This window comes from Tachysurus vachellii, chromosome 24 (assembly GCF_030014155.1).
Source record: "Tachysurus vachellii isolate PV-2020 chromosome 24, HZAU_Pvac_v1, whole genome shotgun sequence".
NCBI classification, from domain to species: Eukaryota; Metazoa; Chordata; class Actinopteri; order Siluriformes; family Bagridae; genus Tachysurus; species Tachysurus vachellii.
The window spans coordinates 12,023,664-12,041,314 of record NC_083483.1 but is presented as its reverse complement, the minus strand read 5'-3'; the positions used below and the strand labels follow the sequence as shown (position 1 = coordinate 12,041,314).

Genomic DNA, 17,651 nt, shown 5'->3' with positions numbered 1-17,651 from the left:
CTTTATGGGATAAAAATGTGTTGTGTGATGACCTTGATGTGCATCAGAAGCCTAAAACACATCTGGAAATTTCAGCCTCTGATAGTCTCAGTGATAAGGCAAAACTCCTAGACATAAGCGCGTCCCTTAAAGCCAGTTTCCTAAGTGGATTGGTGGAGGTTGAAGGATCAGCCAAGTACCTGCAAGATACCAGATCTTCATCACGTCAGTGCAGAGTTACTATGCAGTACAGCCAGACAACAACATTTGAACAGCTCACTATGAAGGAGCTCGGTAATATCACCTACCCACAAGTATTTGACCACAAAACAGCCACTCATGTAGTTACAGCTGTACTGTATGGAGCTCAGGTTTTCATGGTGTTTGATTATAAGAGAACAGAAAATGAGAACAAACAGAAAATTGAAGGAAACCTTCATGCAGTGGTCAAGAAGATCCCTATAATTTCCATTGAGGGGCAAGCATCCCTTAACATGATTGAAGATGAAAAAAAAAATGGCTGAGAATATTAGTCACATTATATGGTGACATTAAACCCCACCACATACAATGATGCCCTGGAAGTGTACAAGAAGGTGCCTGATCTGATGGAGCAACAAGGTAAAGGTGTGCCTCTGACAGTGTGGCTGTATCCTCTCTATCTTTTGGATGATAAGGCTGCAAAGTTGGTGAGAGAAATCAATTTGAGCCTGTTGTGTGAAACAGAAAGTTTGTTGGAGGAATTTGGTGAAATGGAGAGAATATGCAATGATTTGATCAAAAGACAAATAACAGATGATTTCCCTGATCTAAAAGACAGGTTGCTAAAGTTTCAGGCATTACACAGAAATTATACAAGTTTGTTAAAGAATGCACTATGCAGAGTGCTGCCAGCTATTCGTGGTGGGACACAAGAGGACAAGACACTGGGGGACATCCTGAGCATCCATTACACATCACCCTTCAATGTAAGCAACATGAATAAATGGTTAGATAACATTACAACTGAATTAAATATTCTGAGCTCCTATACAGTTGGGTTGAAGGACATCACGGTCTTCTTCTCTGGCTCTCAACGAAGGCGGTCGCATTTTCTCTCCCTCTCCTCCCCTCTACTTTCCCTGCTTTGCTTCTTTCGTCTCGTCTATTGTCTTATACTTTGAGAGACTCTCTCTGCACTGCTCTCCAAACTAAAATATCATGGATTTGATAAACTGGTCTCTCAACGCAATTGACACCATCTTCTCGACGAGAAGCCTGGGTTCGGGGGAACCTGACTGCCCTGCCGGAACGTTCGCAGCTGGCTATACGATGGACGCGTGGGAGAGATGGCGGGTCGTGTGTCTGGCGCCTCTTTCTGTGGAGGACATTGAAGATATCTACCTATTCGGAACTATGATAACAGGAGTTCTGCTGATTGGATTAGACATTGCCCTGGGTTATCGAGAGAATCAGAAAACGGTAACAGCTGTTCAAAATCTCCCAAAGCTGCCCGTCATGATCGATGCGGTGGGCGGAGCGGTCAGCACTGAGGCTGGGACTAATAACCGCAATATGGATAACATCACGATGAAGCTCAATGCTTTGGATACTGTTTTGGTTAACATCATGGAGAAGCTCACTGCTTTGGAAAGAAAAATGGATCGATACGGAGACCAGAATGGACTAAGAGAGTAGTCGTGTAAATTGGAATGCGTCTACTCGCCCCAAGACCAAACAATCCCAATCTTATCTGCTTTCGGCTCCCCCTCAACCAGCACTGGCCTCGGCCAAGGCCGCTGTTGGAACAACAATTCCCCTGGAAGAGCACTGCAGCGTGACGCTCTTGCGTTCCTTTCCCCACTTCTACAGACACCTGCTGATTGTTGACTCTCTTTGGGACCTAATCAAGGTTGTCTCCATGGCAATTTGCTGTGTATCGCTACGACAATCTTGCGGAATGAGGCACACCAATATTTGATGCCGGGAGCAACGACTCTCCAGGCCTACACTTACATACACACACACACACACACACACACACACACACACACACACACATATAAAGATATGCACTCACCCTCCCACCCCCCATCCCACGCCTTCGCCGCTTTGTACCGCCAGTCTGACAAGCGGGTCTGTGACCAGCGCCGAAGATAAAGGCCGCAGGACCTGATGGCTGCTTGCCTGTGCTGGATTACCTCCACCCCCCCACTCCCCTCCCCTGTTGCAAGTCATGTGTTTATGGCGTACTGTTTATGTGCTTATGTTGCTGAGGTGTTTTTTTTCCTGTTCCCACACTGTACTCCCCACCGGAGCATAGTCTGGGGGTTGTTGTTTTTTTTTTCTCCTCCCTTCCCTCATGTTATGCTGTATTTCTTTTCAATCCCCTGTCTTCCTGTCCTGTCCTCCCCTTGTATTGTATGTATTGTATGTATGGGCAGGTTGATGGCTAATTTCGCTGGTACCTGTGACCAGTGACAATAAAGGCTACTACTACTACTACTACTACTACTACTACTATCACAGTTGTGAAATCATCAGGGTCACTCAAATCTATCTGCCTTCATCCTGATGTTGATGTGGCGGTATGTTTGTCATTTACATCTCTAAAGCATGATGACTCCTACCTAGCAGCTCTACAGGACTTTGTCAAATCTGAAGGATTTACAATGTTGGGGCAAACAAGTGAGAGAGATTCCATTCTCCAAGCAGCACAGCCTTGGTTCATTTCTCCTCACATTCCTGCAATCATGAAGCAGAATCTTTCTCTCTTTATCTCTTTTTTAAATGCCAATAAAAATGAGAAGAGAATCAAATTCATCATTGCCTCCATATCAGATCCCAGCAATCCAGGAACCTCCATCCAACTTTATCAGAATGGCTCTCTGACAGATCCTAAGTTCCAGCCTGTATCCAAACCTCCCAAACCTGAAGTGGAGATCAGTGATGGGAAAGTCACCCTGAAGCTTTCAAAATCCCCAACTGGAGAGACTGTACACTTCAGAGTTGAGTACAGGATGACACCTTCAAATGATTCAGCAGCTGATGTTGAGGAATGGACAGTCATAGACACATCAAATGCACAGAACACCTTCACATTGACTGGACTAAAGCCAACAGAACAATACTGGGTCCGATACAGAGCTGTTAGTGATGTGGGAGTGAGTGAAGCCAGCGACTCTGTCCCCTTCACCTTTCAAGGGAAGCTCACTGTCACAGTAGACCAATGGGTCAGTTACAATGATAATTATATATAATTCTTGTTCATGTATATATGGGTTTAGTTTAATCTATAAAAGCTATATGCAAAATTAGATTAAGAAATGTTATAAAATCTAGCCTTTGATACAGTAAAGTAAATTTTTTTTTTAATAAGAATAAAGTTATGAAATTGCAATCGATTTTTAATTCATAGTATTTCAATGTAGTTTGGATGTTCTACTACACAGATTTCTCTCATTTATAAATAAATAATCATCAATAGTTGATTAGTGAGCAACATGTAAACATGTATTTTCATTTATTTATGTTGCATATAATGTCTTTTCCCACAGAACTTCTCTATACCCAAACTCACTAATGAACTCAGGACTGAAATAATGACCACTATCGGCATGTCACGATGGTCTCCATCTACTATCAAGTCAGAAGTTACAAATATTGTCAACAAACCTGTGAGTAACAACATGTCAATATGATACTTATATTCTTTACAAAGAGGTTCAATTTAATTAACTTGAGTTTTTATGTTTTCAATAAAATCATTTTATCACCAATCTATGTAAACAATACATATTTACAATCTCATATTTACACTCACCACAGGCCATTCCTTACACTGGGGGAATCCCTGGAGGACTGAGAGAAGGAATGGCTTTGTACCTCCAAGGGGTTTCGAAAACTAGTTTGTATGTATTTATATTATTAATTACATTCCATACAAAATAATTAAAGTTTTTCAGTAATGGAAATTTAATCTAATAAGACATGATTATTATTTATTGTTATGTATTTACTCTGATGTGATGTTTTTACCTTTTACACACAGATGGGGTTTGAATTTTCCAACTAAATACAATTTTTCATATGATTACGATGGCGATTGCATCCGTTTTAATGTAAAATTATTTGGTTTATTTTTTCGACGTGCTTGCCATATACTAACCCCTGGATCAGTCTTTGACATTTTTTTTGTGAAAAACACAGGCAGCTATGAGGTATGAGAATTAAAAGTATAAAACAATGCACATAATATAATTGTTTTTGAAAGAATTACCTATAATGTTTGTTATCTCCAGATGTATGTGAATGGGCAGAAGTGTCCGGAGCTCGTACATCACATACCAGTGGAGAATATAACTACACTTCACATTTCTGGAGGTGTCATAATGAACACTGTTGGTATTGTTGCAGTAAGTTTACACAGTCACCTTAGAAACTACAATTCACATACAATCACTACTGCTCAAGCACAAGGTACAGCAATTTAAAGCAGTAGCTGCAGAGCTCTCAAGTATCATGCATTGAGCTTGACAGTCACTCATTTGGGTCTTTTGTCACGCTCCTGCCACACATTGTATTTCTCACGCAGAAAAACGTACTTTTTTAAATATATTTAATATGCCGCAGCGCCCAAAATGTATCAGTCCGCACCGCTGTCTCTATGGAGCCGGGCAGGAATCAAGCGCGTCTCCCCTGGAGTTCTTAGTCGAGCCTGACACTTATCAGCCAATCAAAAAAAGAGGCTACACAATAGCCAATCAGAAAATAGCACTATTGTATCTGGGTAAGATTTAACACAACAACCAATTTAAAAAAGCATATCCTGGAATTGTTCAGCATCTTCCTGAAAAAACCTCAACACAAAACAGCTTGTCTCTGGACGGGACATTTTCCTCAATCATGACCCTAAAAATGGCTGGGCTTGAGCTGAACTGTTTTAAATGGGAGCAACATTACAAATGATAAAGGAGTCAAAAAAGGCAACAAACACTTACAATAAACAACACTAGTCATAATCTCTCTCTCTCTCTGTGCTTTAGTAGCTGCATTCTGAACATTAATATAGAACTATATTGTAAAAGAAACAACTAAGATAAGAGTAAAATAATTACATAAAAGTTTGGAAATCAATCAAGCTGTTTAAAGCTGTTGAAATTTGTCTAGAACTGATCACTAAGTGAGTCTAACTTTTTAATTTTAGTTGTCTTGCTCCATCCATTTTAAGTTAACTATCTGTAAGTGACTTTAAGACTCGTAGTTTTTGCAATCCACTTGCCTTGATCACCTTCAGTTCTCCTTGTATTTTTGCAATGATTGTTTTCCTTTTTAAGCCAATATCAACATTACAGCACTCTGCTTTGTTATAAATGAGGAACAAACAGGTTTCATAAGTATTCTTTGTATACTTCTGCTCTCTCTAGAACTGGAGCGAATCTACTTTTGGTAAGGAACTCAAGACTGGGATCTCACGCACAAAGAGATCTAACATCCAGTGTGATGTCCCACATCCAGTCTGCAACCCTGTGAGTAACATCTTCATTTCATTTCAGAATGAATAAACAAGCTAAAGAGATATATATAATATAACCACATGATTAGATTTATCATTAAAACATGAATGATACTTAACCACAACAGGACAAAGAATATTTGGGATCAATCCCTGGAGGCTTGAGACATGGTGTGGCTTTGTTCTTCCAAGGGGTTGTTCCAGTAGATTATGAATGGTATGTTAAATGTGCTTTTATTTCATAAAATGTTGAGTGAAAAGCAATATTGAATAGTTTTGAAATTAATTAGTCGATTAAATGTTAAAACTATTTCTTTCAGCTTTGAAATAAACTTGCAGACCGGGCCGAAGAACCCTCATGACATTGCTCTCCAGCTCAAACGAAGTATGAACTCTGTGGTCCTTAACAGCTGCATGAATGGGACATGGGGAAATGAAGAGAAGGCCCCAGGAGGCCCATTTGTTGGAGGAGCAGCTTTTGATATCATCATGGTTATTAAACCAAAATGCTATGAGGTGCGATACGGAGAAAAGAAACCAGAGAGTAACGACTTTAATAATTTGTTTTAAATAAGCTTACACTTTATTTGTTCAGGTGATGGTGAATGGCCTGGAATACTGCAAGTTCAAGCATCGTATATCGGTGTACAAAGTGACTACACTTAACATTAGTGGAGACGTCTTCATGAACACCTTCGGCATTACTAAAGTAGGTCATTTTTATCATTTTAACATGATTACCATAAAACACTTGTGTCTTTGACAATGTTATAACTAAAATGATTTACAACAATGCTTTATGATAAATATACTAAAAGGAGTTTATACTATACTAGTATACTGAAGGGAGGCAAACTCGATACATAGAACTAAATAAACCGTGTCAGCCCCAGAATAGTGTGGAATCAATAGTAAAGGCTTGTTAACATCAGTGATTAAACAAGAACTTTATATTTAGCTACACATTTGTAGGACATACTGCTGTACTGTAAATGCAACCCTTTTAAAATGACAAATGTCACAATTTACAAAATATATAATTGCAATATAATATTTTAGATTTGCCTCATAACAAACAGGAAAATCTAGAGGTGATTTTTTTTAAATAGGTGGATGATATTAATCTGAAAGTCACAAGTTTATATTCTGCTCAGGTATATCACAGTCACAACAATTTATGGCATGCTTTGTCCTTTTATTAATTTTTTTCCCTATTGAGCATTCTTATGACAAAATCATATTTTGTTGCTTATTATTGTTAGAACGATGTATACATATATTCAATGGCGTAAGTTTGATTTTGACATTGGTGGGGACATAATTTATTTGTCATTGGTGGGGACATAATTTATTTGTCATTGGTGGGGACATAATTTATTTGTCATTGGTGGGGACATAATTTATTTGACATTGGTGGGGACAACATTCCCCGTATTTTGTGCATAAAACTGTTGTTATAAGAATACTTTCTTACTCACATACCGGTAGCCTGAATAATCACGTTGCATATTGCTTCATACAACAGAATATAGCTGCAGCCTCCGACCTCAACACATTAGCGAGAAAGACAAAGCCAATCAAACAGCGACGTGGGTTAGAGAGGCAGGACTCAAAAAAGGCAAAGGCCAATCCTTTTAGAGAGGTGAGTTACAGAGGTGGGATTCATTGCAGGGGGTAAATCTGTTAACCGTTTGTGTTCCACAAGTTGCGCTATTTTTTACAGAACGCTGTTGTAAAATATTTTTCAGCTTATTTCACAAGACACAGATGGACATCAGTGGTTATGTACAGTATATATATAGGCTTTACAATTCTACATAAGCTTTACTCAAATTCTAATGTACCGTGATTACAGTAAATGATACACGTCTTTTGCATTGTATCTCTATATGAAGACATTTTGATGCAGAAATTTGAGCAGTCTATGGCTAAAATAATTGTATGATTTCTGTTTCAAATGATGAGCTGTGTACTCTTTTTATCTATATAAAAATATCTAAACATCTATTCTTTTTAGATAAACCCATTAAACAGTAACAGAGGTTTTAGACTAAAAAAAAAACATTGTGGAAAATGAACATATGGCACTGAATGTAATGCCAAAAAGGTTTCAGCACATCCCTTTATACTAACACCAAATACAAGGTTGAAGTGGACACTGTTTCCTATTTAAAGGTGAGGTGCACGATGCTTGAAAGCCAATGTTTACATTTGAAATCACCAAAACAAACACGCCCCTAATCCCAAATGGGATCCATCACGAAGTAAACAAACCATACAATGCAATGTTGCTAGTTATTTATTCATTTATTTAGTCATTTATTTAATGGGGAGCGTTTCATTTCCATAGGCTGTCACCTTTTTATGATCTGAGAAACAGACATTCAACCGTATTTATTATAACTAAAATAGACCACGTTCAATATTTAAACAAAACGCCAAAACACAAGACTTTACTTTACCATATGATCAACTTCCCTTTTATTTTCTCTTAACATTTGTGTAGCATGCCCCCCGAACAAGGATGAGACTTACTGATGGTTTTGAGAACTTTAATCCAAACACACATATCACCAACCAACCAACCAACCAACGTAAGAACTTTTGCCTCTTCTAAGGGGCTGCAAATGTACATAAAACATTAGCCGTCTTTGGAATATCACTATATAGAATTGCGCTAGCCAGAGCGCGCGCCTCGTGAAAACAAAAAAGGGGCGTGGCCTCAACCCGTAATTCAGCTATGGAAAGCCAAAGGTTTCAAAATAAACGACAATCGCATTTCCTGTCATAAAACATACTTATGGTTATTTACACTCCCACCAAATTATGAGTTTTGTTATAGCAAGATAACCACAACGAAGAATTTAACAAAAAATAACCATTTCTCTTAATTAGTTTATAAACATTCTAATATCAGAATCAGCTTTTGCACAGGACGCTCTACAATAGAAAGCTTATTACTGCGTTGACCCTTGTTATTCAGTCTCTTATCTCCAAAGGAGATTTTCACTCTTCTCACGAGTCCGTCCTTGTCGCAAACAGTCTCCAGGACTCTGGCAAGTCTCCATTCACCTCTGGGTGACAGTTCATCAATCTCCAACACAATATCACCTTCTCTTAGGTTTCTTTTTGGTGAGTGCCAGCGCTGTCTAGCAATAATGTTGTGCAGATACTCGCGCCTTCACCTGCACCAGAACTGCTCGGTCAAAAACTGCACACGACGCCATCTCTTTGCTCCATAAAGGTCCTCCTTTAAGAAGGCACCAGGTGGGGGCAGTGTTGTGCTGGATTTCATGTGGAGTAGGTGGTTAGGGGTGAGTGGTTCCAAGCTGTCAGGGTTGTTAAGGTTGTCTACAGTCAGTGGGCGACTGTTGACTATGGCCATAGCTTCATAGAATAAAGTCCTTAGCGAAGCATCATTTAGTCTACCATGTGCAAGTGAAAGAGTAGTATTCAATACACTTCTGACAGTCCTTATCTGGCGTTCCCACACTCCGCCTGCGTGACTGGAATGAGGTACATTCATCACGAAGTCGCACTGGTTTTGAGACAGATAAGTACTCAGTCTTTGGGTGTCTAGTTCACTTAGGGCAGCTTTAAACTCATTCTTTGCACCAACAAAGTTTGTTCCCTGATCGCATCGGATTTGGCGAATTGTACAAAACAGTCCATACCACACTATGTAAATGGTGGAGAGGGCTCTAAGCGTTCTGCAGGTAGGTTGCTCATTCTCTGACCCTCAGGAGCCTTACGGAGTCTGCGGCAGATGACACACTGGCGGATGAAAGAAGCAACGGTTCTGCTCATCCCTGGGATCCAGTAGCCACTGGATCTGATTTCGTTTGTGGTGAAACCTTTTCCTTGGTGTTTTACTTTATCGTGACAGTGAGCTATTATGAGTTTGGTCACATGATGTTCCTTTGGAATTACAACAGGGTGTTTGAAAGAGTCTTTGATAGACGAAAGTCTCCCTCCGACCTTAATGAGACCGTCCGTGTCCCTGAAAATGTCTAAGGGGAACAGTTTGTGGTGATGTGGGAGCTGTTTTCCTTTGTCTAATAGTTTTATCTCTTTTCCATATGTTTGTTTTTGTACATCCTGAATGATGACACGTACCGCACTTTCTTGGTCACTCACTGTAGCCGGCGCACCTGATTTGATTTTCTTGGCCCTTCTTATGAGGAGTGCTACAGCTTTGACTGCTCTGGTCCATGACGAGAACTTGGACAAACGTTCTGCCAGGCTGAATGTCTCTGTAACTCTGGTTAACATTGTCTGTGTTTTTCTGACTTCTGGATCTCCAAGAGACAGTTCCGGCTCTACACTTTGTGTTGAGGGCAGGTCCCTCTCCCAAAGAAAGGAGGGGCCGTTGAACCAGTTAGATGAGAGAAGCTCAGCGATAGATTTACCCCTAGATGCAATATCGGCTGGGTTCTCTTCAGATGGCACGTAAAACCATTGTTGAGGGTTCGTACGTTGGCGAATCCTTTGGACCCTATTCGCTACAAAGGTATGAAAACGACGTGCCTCATTGTTTACATAGCCCAAAACTACCTTAGAATCTGTCCAGAAATACTCTTTGACTTGAGTGTAGCAGAGTTCTTCTCTCAACATGTTACTAATTGAAACTGAAACTACAGCTGCAGTTAGCTCGAGTCTAGGGATTGTAGTCAGCTTGGTAGGAGGAACACGGGCTTTGGCTATTACCAATGAACAGTGAATCTCCTCTCTAATGTTTTTGGCTCTTAAATAGGTGCACTGTCCATAACCACTCGTGCTCGCATCTGAAAAGTGGTGCAACTCTACTTCTTTAAGCTCTCCAAAACTAGCAGGAAAGTAACAGCGAGTTATGTTTACCTTGTCTAAATTGGCAAAGTCCCGTTGCCAACTCTCCCACCTTGGCCTCAGTGTTTCTGGCAGGGTGTCGTCCCAATTGATACCTTGGTGACACATTTCCTGCAGGATCCTTTTTCCGTGAAGTACATACGGTGCCAGGAAGCCAAGGGGGTCGTAGATGGATGCAACAGTAGATAAGATGCCTCGACGTGTTGCTGGTTGGTCCTTTAAAGTGTTGTCAAATCTGAAACAGTCCCTTTCAACGTTCCATTGGATGCCTAAGGCCGTTCTTGTGGCATGTCTTTGAATGTTAAGTCCTTTGTTTTTGTTTCTATTGCACGTTCAGATGGCGGGATGCTTCGTAGAACAGCATGATTATTTGAGATAAATTTGTGTAGACGGAGCCCTCCATGCTTGCATATCTCTGTGGCCTCTCGTGCGAGCTGTATTGCCTTTTCAACTGTGTCTGTGCTTGTGACTCCGTCATCCACATAAAAGTCCCTTTCCATGAACTCAGATCCTGCCGGGTGTGTGTGACAGAGTTCTTTAGCTAAATACCTTAGTCCGTAATTCGCACACCCTGGGGATGATGTTGCACCGAAAAGATGTACCTTCATTCTGTATACCCGTGGCTGTGTCTCTGTGTTGCCGTTTTTCCACCACAGAAAACTCAGGTAATCTCTGTCGCAATGCTGAACGTGGAACTGATGGAACATCTTCTCTATATCGCACATTAGAGCAATCGGATTTTGTCTGAACCGAAGGAGGATACCTGTTAGATTGTTAATCAGGTCTGGCCCTTGGAGAAGATGATCATTTAGACTTGTACCATTGTATTTGGCTGAACAATCGAACACAACACGTAGTTTAGTGGGCTTTTTGGGGTGGTATATGCCGTGATGGGGAATGTACCACCTTTCACCTTGTTTTCCTTCATTGTGTACTTCTTCGACGTCACCCCTTTCCATAATGTCTTTCATGTAAGTTATATAGTCCTTTTTGTACTTTTCATCTTTGTTGAACTTTCGCTTTAAGTGTTTGAGTCTGATTTCAGCAAGTTTTCTGTTGTCGGGTAAGTGCGGCCTTTGTCTGAACGGTAGAGGCATCTCACAGTGTCCTTGTTCGTTTTTCCTTATTCCCTCCTTAAGCTTGTCCAAAAAGATGAGATCCTCTTGTGAGACTGTTTTGTCACTTGCCTCTGTGTCCTTAAAATCTGACTCTAGCAGATGAATAACGTCTATGGGAGTAACAGGGGGTAATTCCTTTATTATAATTCTATGACACAAACTTGACTGAGTTTCACTGAGCGCTGGTGTGGAGCCTCCAACGATACTCCACCCTAGGTCGGTGCGGATGGCATATGGCTCCTCACCCTCTCCTAATAGAACTTGTCTTGGAGCTAAAGTTCTGGGACAGTTAAACCCTATAAGGAGTCCAACATCACAACTCAAAAGAGGTGGTATCTTATCAGCAATTTCTGTCAGATGAGGCCATCGTTTCGCTGTGTCACTAGTGGGTATGTTGTCATAGTTGACTGGAATAAAGTCTTTCGTATATGAGGGGGGTAGGTCGATGAGAATGTCTGAATCATAACCTCTCACACGCATTCCAGAAACACTGTTACTCTTAACCGTAGAGTGAACACCCAGCATCGTAGTTAGCTTTAACTTTACAGGGTGCGTGTCTGCTCGTAGCTGTTTGCTTAATTCTTCACAGACAAATGTGCTGTCACTTTGTGTGTCTAATAGTGCATAAACTAATTGCTCTTTAGACGGGCTCTGAACCGTAGACACCCACACAGGAACAATCATTGACGTGCTACTTGATTGACCCACCTTCGTAACGTTGAGAGCGGTGACTGCCGCGGTTTCATTTGGAGTGTTTGGTGCGGTGTTTTCGGAGCTTCGAGACCTTCCATATGCCTTGTAATTGTCATTGTGCAGACAAGTGGGATGCCTTCCTTTACAAATGTCACAAGTGTGGCGATGGCAACAATCTTTGGCATTATGGCCCACTTTTAAGCATCCATAGCACAGTTTATTGGCCTTAACATATGTGCGCCTCTCTTCTAATGGCTGATCTATGAAGTTAGGGCACTTTGACAACTGGTGATTTTCATCTTTGCAAAATACGCAAGGTACCTTTAATTTTGTGTTGCTTGTCTTTGCCTTGTTGTTTTGTACCGTGGCCTGCGTTGTGAAGACTTGTGTGGATCTATTTGGTTTCAAGTCCTTCGTGTTCCTTTTCTCATAGAGTGAGCTTTGCGAGTGAAGAGCATATGAAGAAGTGTCCGGGTTGCATGCAATCTCTGCTTCGAGTGCCACAAAGTGTGCAAAGTCCTTAAAAGAGGGAAAGTCCTTGCCGTCCATAAGTGTAACTGTTACCTGTCGATTCCAACGGGCTGCCAGCCAGTCAGGAACTTTCTGCAGCAACTTTTGATTTTCCTCACAGTCACTTAATATTTCTAGGCCCTTTACGTATGGTGTGGCTTGGAGACATGCATTTAAAAAGTCTGAAAATGTCCTTAAACCTTCTGCATCCTTTGAGCTTATTTTAGGCCATTTTGCCAGTTTGTTTCTGAAAGCTCTTTGGACAATAAAAGGCGGACCATATCGTTGGTCAAGCTTTTGCCATGCGTCTTTGTATGCCTCTTCATCACTGCGAAAGAATGTGCCCTCAAGACAATTTTGAGCTGGGCCTGTGACGTACCTTTTGAGCAAGTGAAGTTTATCAGCAGGTGCAATGCCTTTGCAGTCCACAAGTGAAGAGAATGAAGCCTTCCATTCAACGTAATCAATTGGATCTCCGCTGAATACTGTGGGCATTGGCACTGGGATTCTGTTTATAGCTATACTGTTTTGAATTGCTTGGGCCAACTGGGAAATGTCTGTGAGAGATGCTCGCGTAGCAACTTGAGGGTTTGGATTGTTCGTTGTTTGATTTGACATATGGATAGACACATTGCTGTGTGGTATTAATGGAGGTAAGCCACTACTGGGAGCTGGTGCTTCATGAGCAGATTGGTGGTCAACAGAGAAAGGCATATAGTTTGATTGTATTTGCTGATGATCCATATCCATGTTCATTTCTCTGTCGTAGATCTCAAGTTTTGCACGAGCAGCTTGCATTTCCTTTTCTACCCTTAGACGCTCAAGTTCTGATTCTATATCTTTAATTTTTTCCTTTTGTTTAATTTCCTCTTGCACAATTTTATATTCTGCTTCCTTTACAGCCAACTCCGCGGCTGCATCAACCCTTTTAGCTGCGATACTTGAAGTGTCAGACTGCTTGCTGATGCTAGACTGAGAGGCGGTACCGTAGATGGAGCGGGCGTACTGTTGTGACGGTAGCTGATGAAGACGCTGCCTTTCTCTATCCTCATCAAAATCACCATCTATTGCCGTTATACGTTCATTAAGTATTTTCATAATGTCCTTAGTTACGGCTTCACAAGAGTCCATTTTGCATCTTGTGTCAGGGGATGGCGTAATACGCTCCCTTATTTCATTGTACACCTTCATCATGTTGTTCAAACCATTTTCAATGTCATCAGCCATTTCACACAACTTGTGCTCTGATAAGTCCGTCTTTAGGCTTTCTCTGGATGTTCTGATTAGCTCTTTCCATTGTGCATAGAGACTCATCAGTTTTTTGTGCCTTTTAATCAATTCGTCTTCTTGGTAGGCTAGCATTTTCTCCGTTAGCACACTAGGCCGCTCTGAACGCCTGGGTAATGATAACTCGTTAGTAGCCTCCATTTTATGAAGTTCGGCTAATTGTTTTTCTTTGCATTCAATATCGTTCTTTAACTCCTGTCTTGACATGCTATCCGTATCTCCCTGAAGTAATAAAGCTCTCGTTTCTTGTATTTCGGTTTGCAGCTTACGTGTTTGCTCTTCTATGCCGTCCATTTTCCGTGCCGTCGCCGTTAGCGTTCACGCGCTGCTCTATGTAGCACACTGAGGTGAAGTTCTTACTGTAGCATGCCCCCCGAACAAGGATGAGACTTACTGATGGTTTTGAGAACTTTAATCCAAACACACATATCACCAACCAACCAACCAACGTAAGAACTTTTGCCTCTTCTGAGGGGCTGCAAATGTACATAAAACATTAGCCGTCTTTGGAATATCACTATATAGAATTGCGCTAGCCAGAGCGCGCGCCTCGTGAAAACAAAAAAAGGGGCGTGGCCTCAACCCGTAATTCAGCTATGGAAAGCCAAAGGTTTCAAAATAAACGACAATCGCATTTCCTGTCATAAAACATACTTATGGTTATTTACAATTTGTATTGGTATATTCTTTATTACTCATTGCATAGTATTCATCAAGTAACAGTGAACACAGTGCCATCTAGTGGCTGTCTTGAGTAGTAGTATATCAATAGTATACTGTATAAGGCACAAAAGCTAATAATAAAAACAATGCTAAATTGCAAAAAATAAATAAATAAAAAATGTGTAGCAGTCAAGCAGTGTACTCACAACACAACTGATTAACATAGTTGAAGGTGGTGAGTCTCTTTATCTTTCCACTCATGTAGACACTTTCCTCATTCCTCAAAATGGAAAATGAGTTTTCACACATTGCCGTTGAAGCGCCCAGTGTTAATCTGGTCTTCAAAGCCGTCAGTACACTTTGCATTGCTTCTAATGTTTTGTGGTACTTTGAAAATTGATTTTGTGTCGTTAATTTCACGATTTCTTCTTTTTTCATTAGTGTACAAATGAACTGTTTAGCAACAGAACATTCTGTCTCTACAATGGTTGATTTTGTTAATGCCATGATGTGCTGAAGTAACTTTGGATTTAAAAATTGGTCGCTCTCTGGGTTCAGAGCAATCAGCGACTGCGCAAGCTGTGTGTTGCACTCACCAAAGTGATGGTTCATTTCAATAAAGCCTTCGTAGCTCTGACTTCTCGTTGTCCTTTTGTCCTGTTGTTTCTTCAACAAAGTCCGCTGAAACAGGATCAATAGACAAATCCTTGGGCAGGAGCACGGTGTAGTTCACGTGTGTTTGTGCCATAAGCTTCATCCAGATCTTTTTGCTGAATGCATTGAATGCAGTTTAACGGAAATTTCGGTTGCACTGAAATTTCATAACCTTTAAACACCATAACATCATTTGAACGGTTTCGCCTGGCTTTGTTTCTTATGTAAATGCACAAAATGATCAAACATGACAGCGTGTGCTGTTGCAATGTAGTTACACCCTGAGGATCATTCCTTTCCGGTAAAAATACATCCTTAAATAATCCTTGTATACCACAATAAGACAATTTTCTTTTGTGTGTTAATGTACAACCCATACTCTTTTTTTTAAATCCATTTAATGGTGTGGCATGTGAACCTTTAGCTCCTGGTCACAAAAAAAGACGATGAAGAAAAAACACTGTCCTGAAGTCCTAACACTGGAGACTCCTTAGATAAATGTTAAAGACAGGTTCATTATAATGATTATATGTTTTCCTCTGTTAAATAATGGTCCGTTTTAATGTTGATTATTACACATGGATTATGTGGTTAGTCAGCTGTTACTTTAGAAATTATAATTAATATTTATAACAAGAACATTAATATTATGCTGTGATTTGACAGAATAAATCAACCCCTTCTGACCAATCAGATTTGAGAATTCAACAGCTCTGTGGTAAGTAAAGCTCAATAAACAGACCACCCTAAAAGCATGTCTCATTTCCTTAATCTCTCATCAGCGTGACCCTGGAAACCTCTGTGACCTTGACAACAACTCATGGAATAAACCCATTGGAAAAAAAATTATGGTCACACTTTCTATCTCCAATCTAAAAAGGGAAATAATTGACAAAATACTTCTCGTCATCCTGAAGGAGCTTTTAAGATTTGGACGCTGTAGATTGTGGTCACTGGCAAATCAAAGGAACCCACTGAAGGATCTACGAGGCAGATGGCGGCTGTAAGAAAAAAAAGCCCTTCAAATTTTATTTAGAGTTTATAAATTCTATATAATTTCGTAAAAAAAATAATTCATTTGGCAGTATGCCAAGTTTATAGTAAGTTATCTGGATACATTTTTTTTGCATGTTTGATATGTAAACCATGTACATGTATGATGTATTCTTTAATAGGAATCTTTTACATTTTGGAGTAACATTAAAAGCTACAATAGCCTTTTTATGCACGCTAACAAAACAGAGCTGAAGTTTAGTACAATATTTAGTTTCAATATTTAATAGCAATAGAAATTTGTGATAGTTTAGGAATTTGTGTCTGTTTGTAAATACAAAACCAAACCTATATCTCTCACCTACACAGCACAACAAACAAACAAACAAACAAAAACAAACAAAAACAAACAAAAACAAACAAACAAAAACAAACAAACAAAAACAAACAAAAACAAACAAAAAGGCTGACAACGGTTTACTTAACACACTTTACAACATTTTCGCTTTATTTTAACCTACACAGTCCTGTAGGAGATTTAATTCTTCGTGTTTCAGACTTATTTACATTTATATGAGATATATTTGTAGGAGAAATCACCACAAGCGTTTACCTGAAAGTTAGTCGGTGCGTGAGCGATGCGCGCGCTGTGAAGGCTTGCCAGGACCGCGGCACCCATCATGCGCATTTCTCGGAGGGACTTTGGCAACAATAGCTTGAGTCCATAGACCAAATCTGCCATGTCAGCAGTTCAGGCTGGTGGAGGTGGATTAATGGTGTGGGGAAAGTTTTCTTTGCACACTTCAGGCCTGTTATTACCTATCTATCAATGCTTGAATGCCTATTTGACTATTGTTGGCCATGTGCATCCCTTCTTGACCACAATTTACTTCCAACATGATAATGCGCCATGTCTCAGAATAGTTTTATGAACATGACAACGAGTTCACTGTAGCACTTTCAGTCACTGGATCTGAATACAATAGAACACCTTTGGGATGTGGTGGAACATGAAATTCGGAGCATGAAAATGCACCTGAAAAATCTGCAGGAATTGCACACTAGAGCAGAATCTCAAAGGAATGTTTCCAACATCTTGTGGATTCAGTGGCATGAACAACTTGTGCTGTTTTGAGAGCAAAGTGAGAGCAAAGTGAGGCACCACTCAGTCTTACTGAACAGTTTTACTTTTGGTGGTCCAGCTTCAGGAGGTGAAACGCCATTCTTTAAAATGCCAAATGTGTGTTTTTCTGGCACATAAAAATAACTGTCTGTGACTGACTAATGGTCTGTACAGCTGTGAATATGTATGAGAGTGCGGAGGAAACACAGCGAAAGTGTGGGGTCTTGTCTTTTCCTGTGGATCACCAGTTGCCTTCAGCCTTCAGCCTACGTCAGCCTTTACTATGTATCAG

The 17,651-nt window shown here is 40.3% G+C and overlaps 2 protein-coding genes across 2 annotated transcripts in view; both read left to right on the top strand.

Annotated features, from left to right (window-relative positions):
- Nucleotides 1-3,659, top strand: part of LOC132839084 (neoverrucotoxin subunit beta-like) — a 4,353-nt gene extending 694 nt beyond the window's left edge. Inside the window, 3 exon segments of the mRNA XM_060859864.1 lie at nt 1-1,034; nt 2,439-3,191; nt 3,516-3,659. The exon segment at nt 1-1,034 is cut by the window's left edge and continues 6 nt beyond it. Of these exon segments, the coding sequence (XP_060715847.1) occupies nt 1-1,034; nt 2,439-3,191; nt 3,516-3,659 (1,931 nt within the window).
- A 579-nt stretch (nt 3,660-4,238) lies between these two features.
- Nucleotides 4,239-8,090, top strand: LOC132839083 (galectin-4-like). The gene is made up of 7 exons (XM_060859863.1): nt 4,239-4,373; nt 5,385-5,486; nt 5,602-5,690; nt 5,794-5,989; nt 6,069-6,182; nt 6,583-6,627; nt 7,980-8,090. The coding sequence occupies exons 1-7, from the start codon at nt 4,260-4,262 to the stop codon at nt 8,088-8,090; spliced, it is 771 nt and encodes a 256-aa protein (XP_060715846.1). The 5' UTR covers nt 4,239-4,259.
- Nucleotides 8,091-17,651: the final 9,561 nt, after the last annotated feature.

Coding starts and splice junctions, on each gene's coding strand:
- LOC132839083 (XM_060859863.1), top strand. CDS start 4,260: ATGTATGTGAATGGGCAGAAGTGTCCGGAGCTCGTACATCACATACCA. Junction 4,374..5,384: donor ACACTGTTGGTATTGTTGCA/GTAAGTTTACAC, acceptor TGCTCTCTCTAG/AACTGGAGCGAATCTACTTT. Junction 6,628..7,979: donor CAAGTTTATATTCTGCTCAG/GTATATCACAGT, acceptor ACATTTGTGTAG/CATGCCCCCCGAACAAGGAT.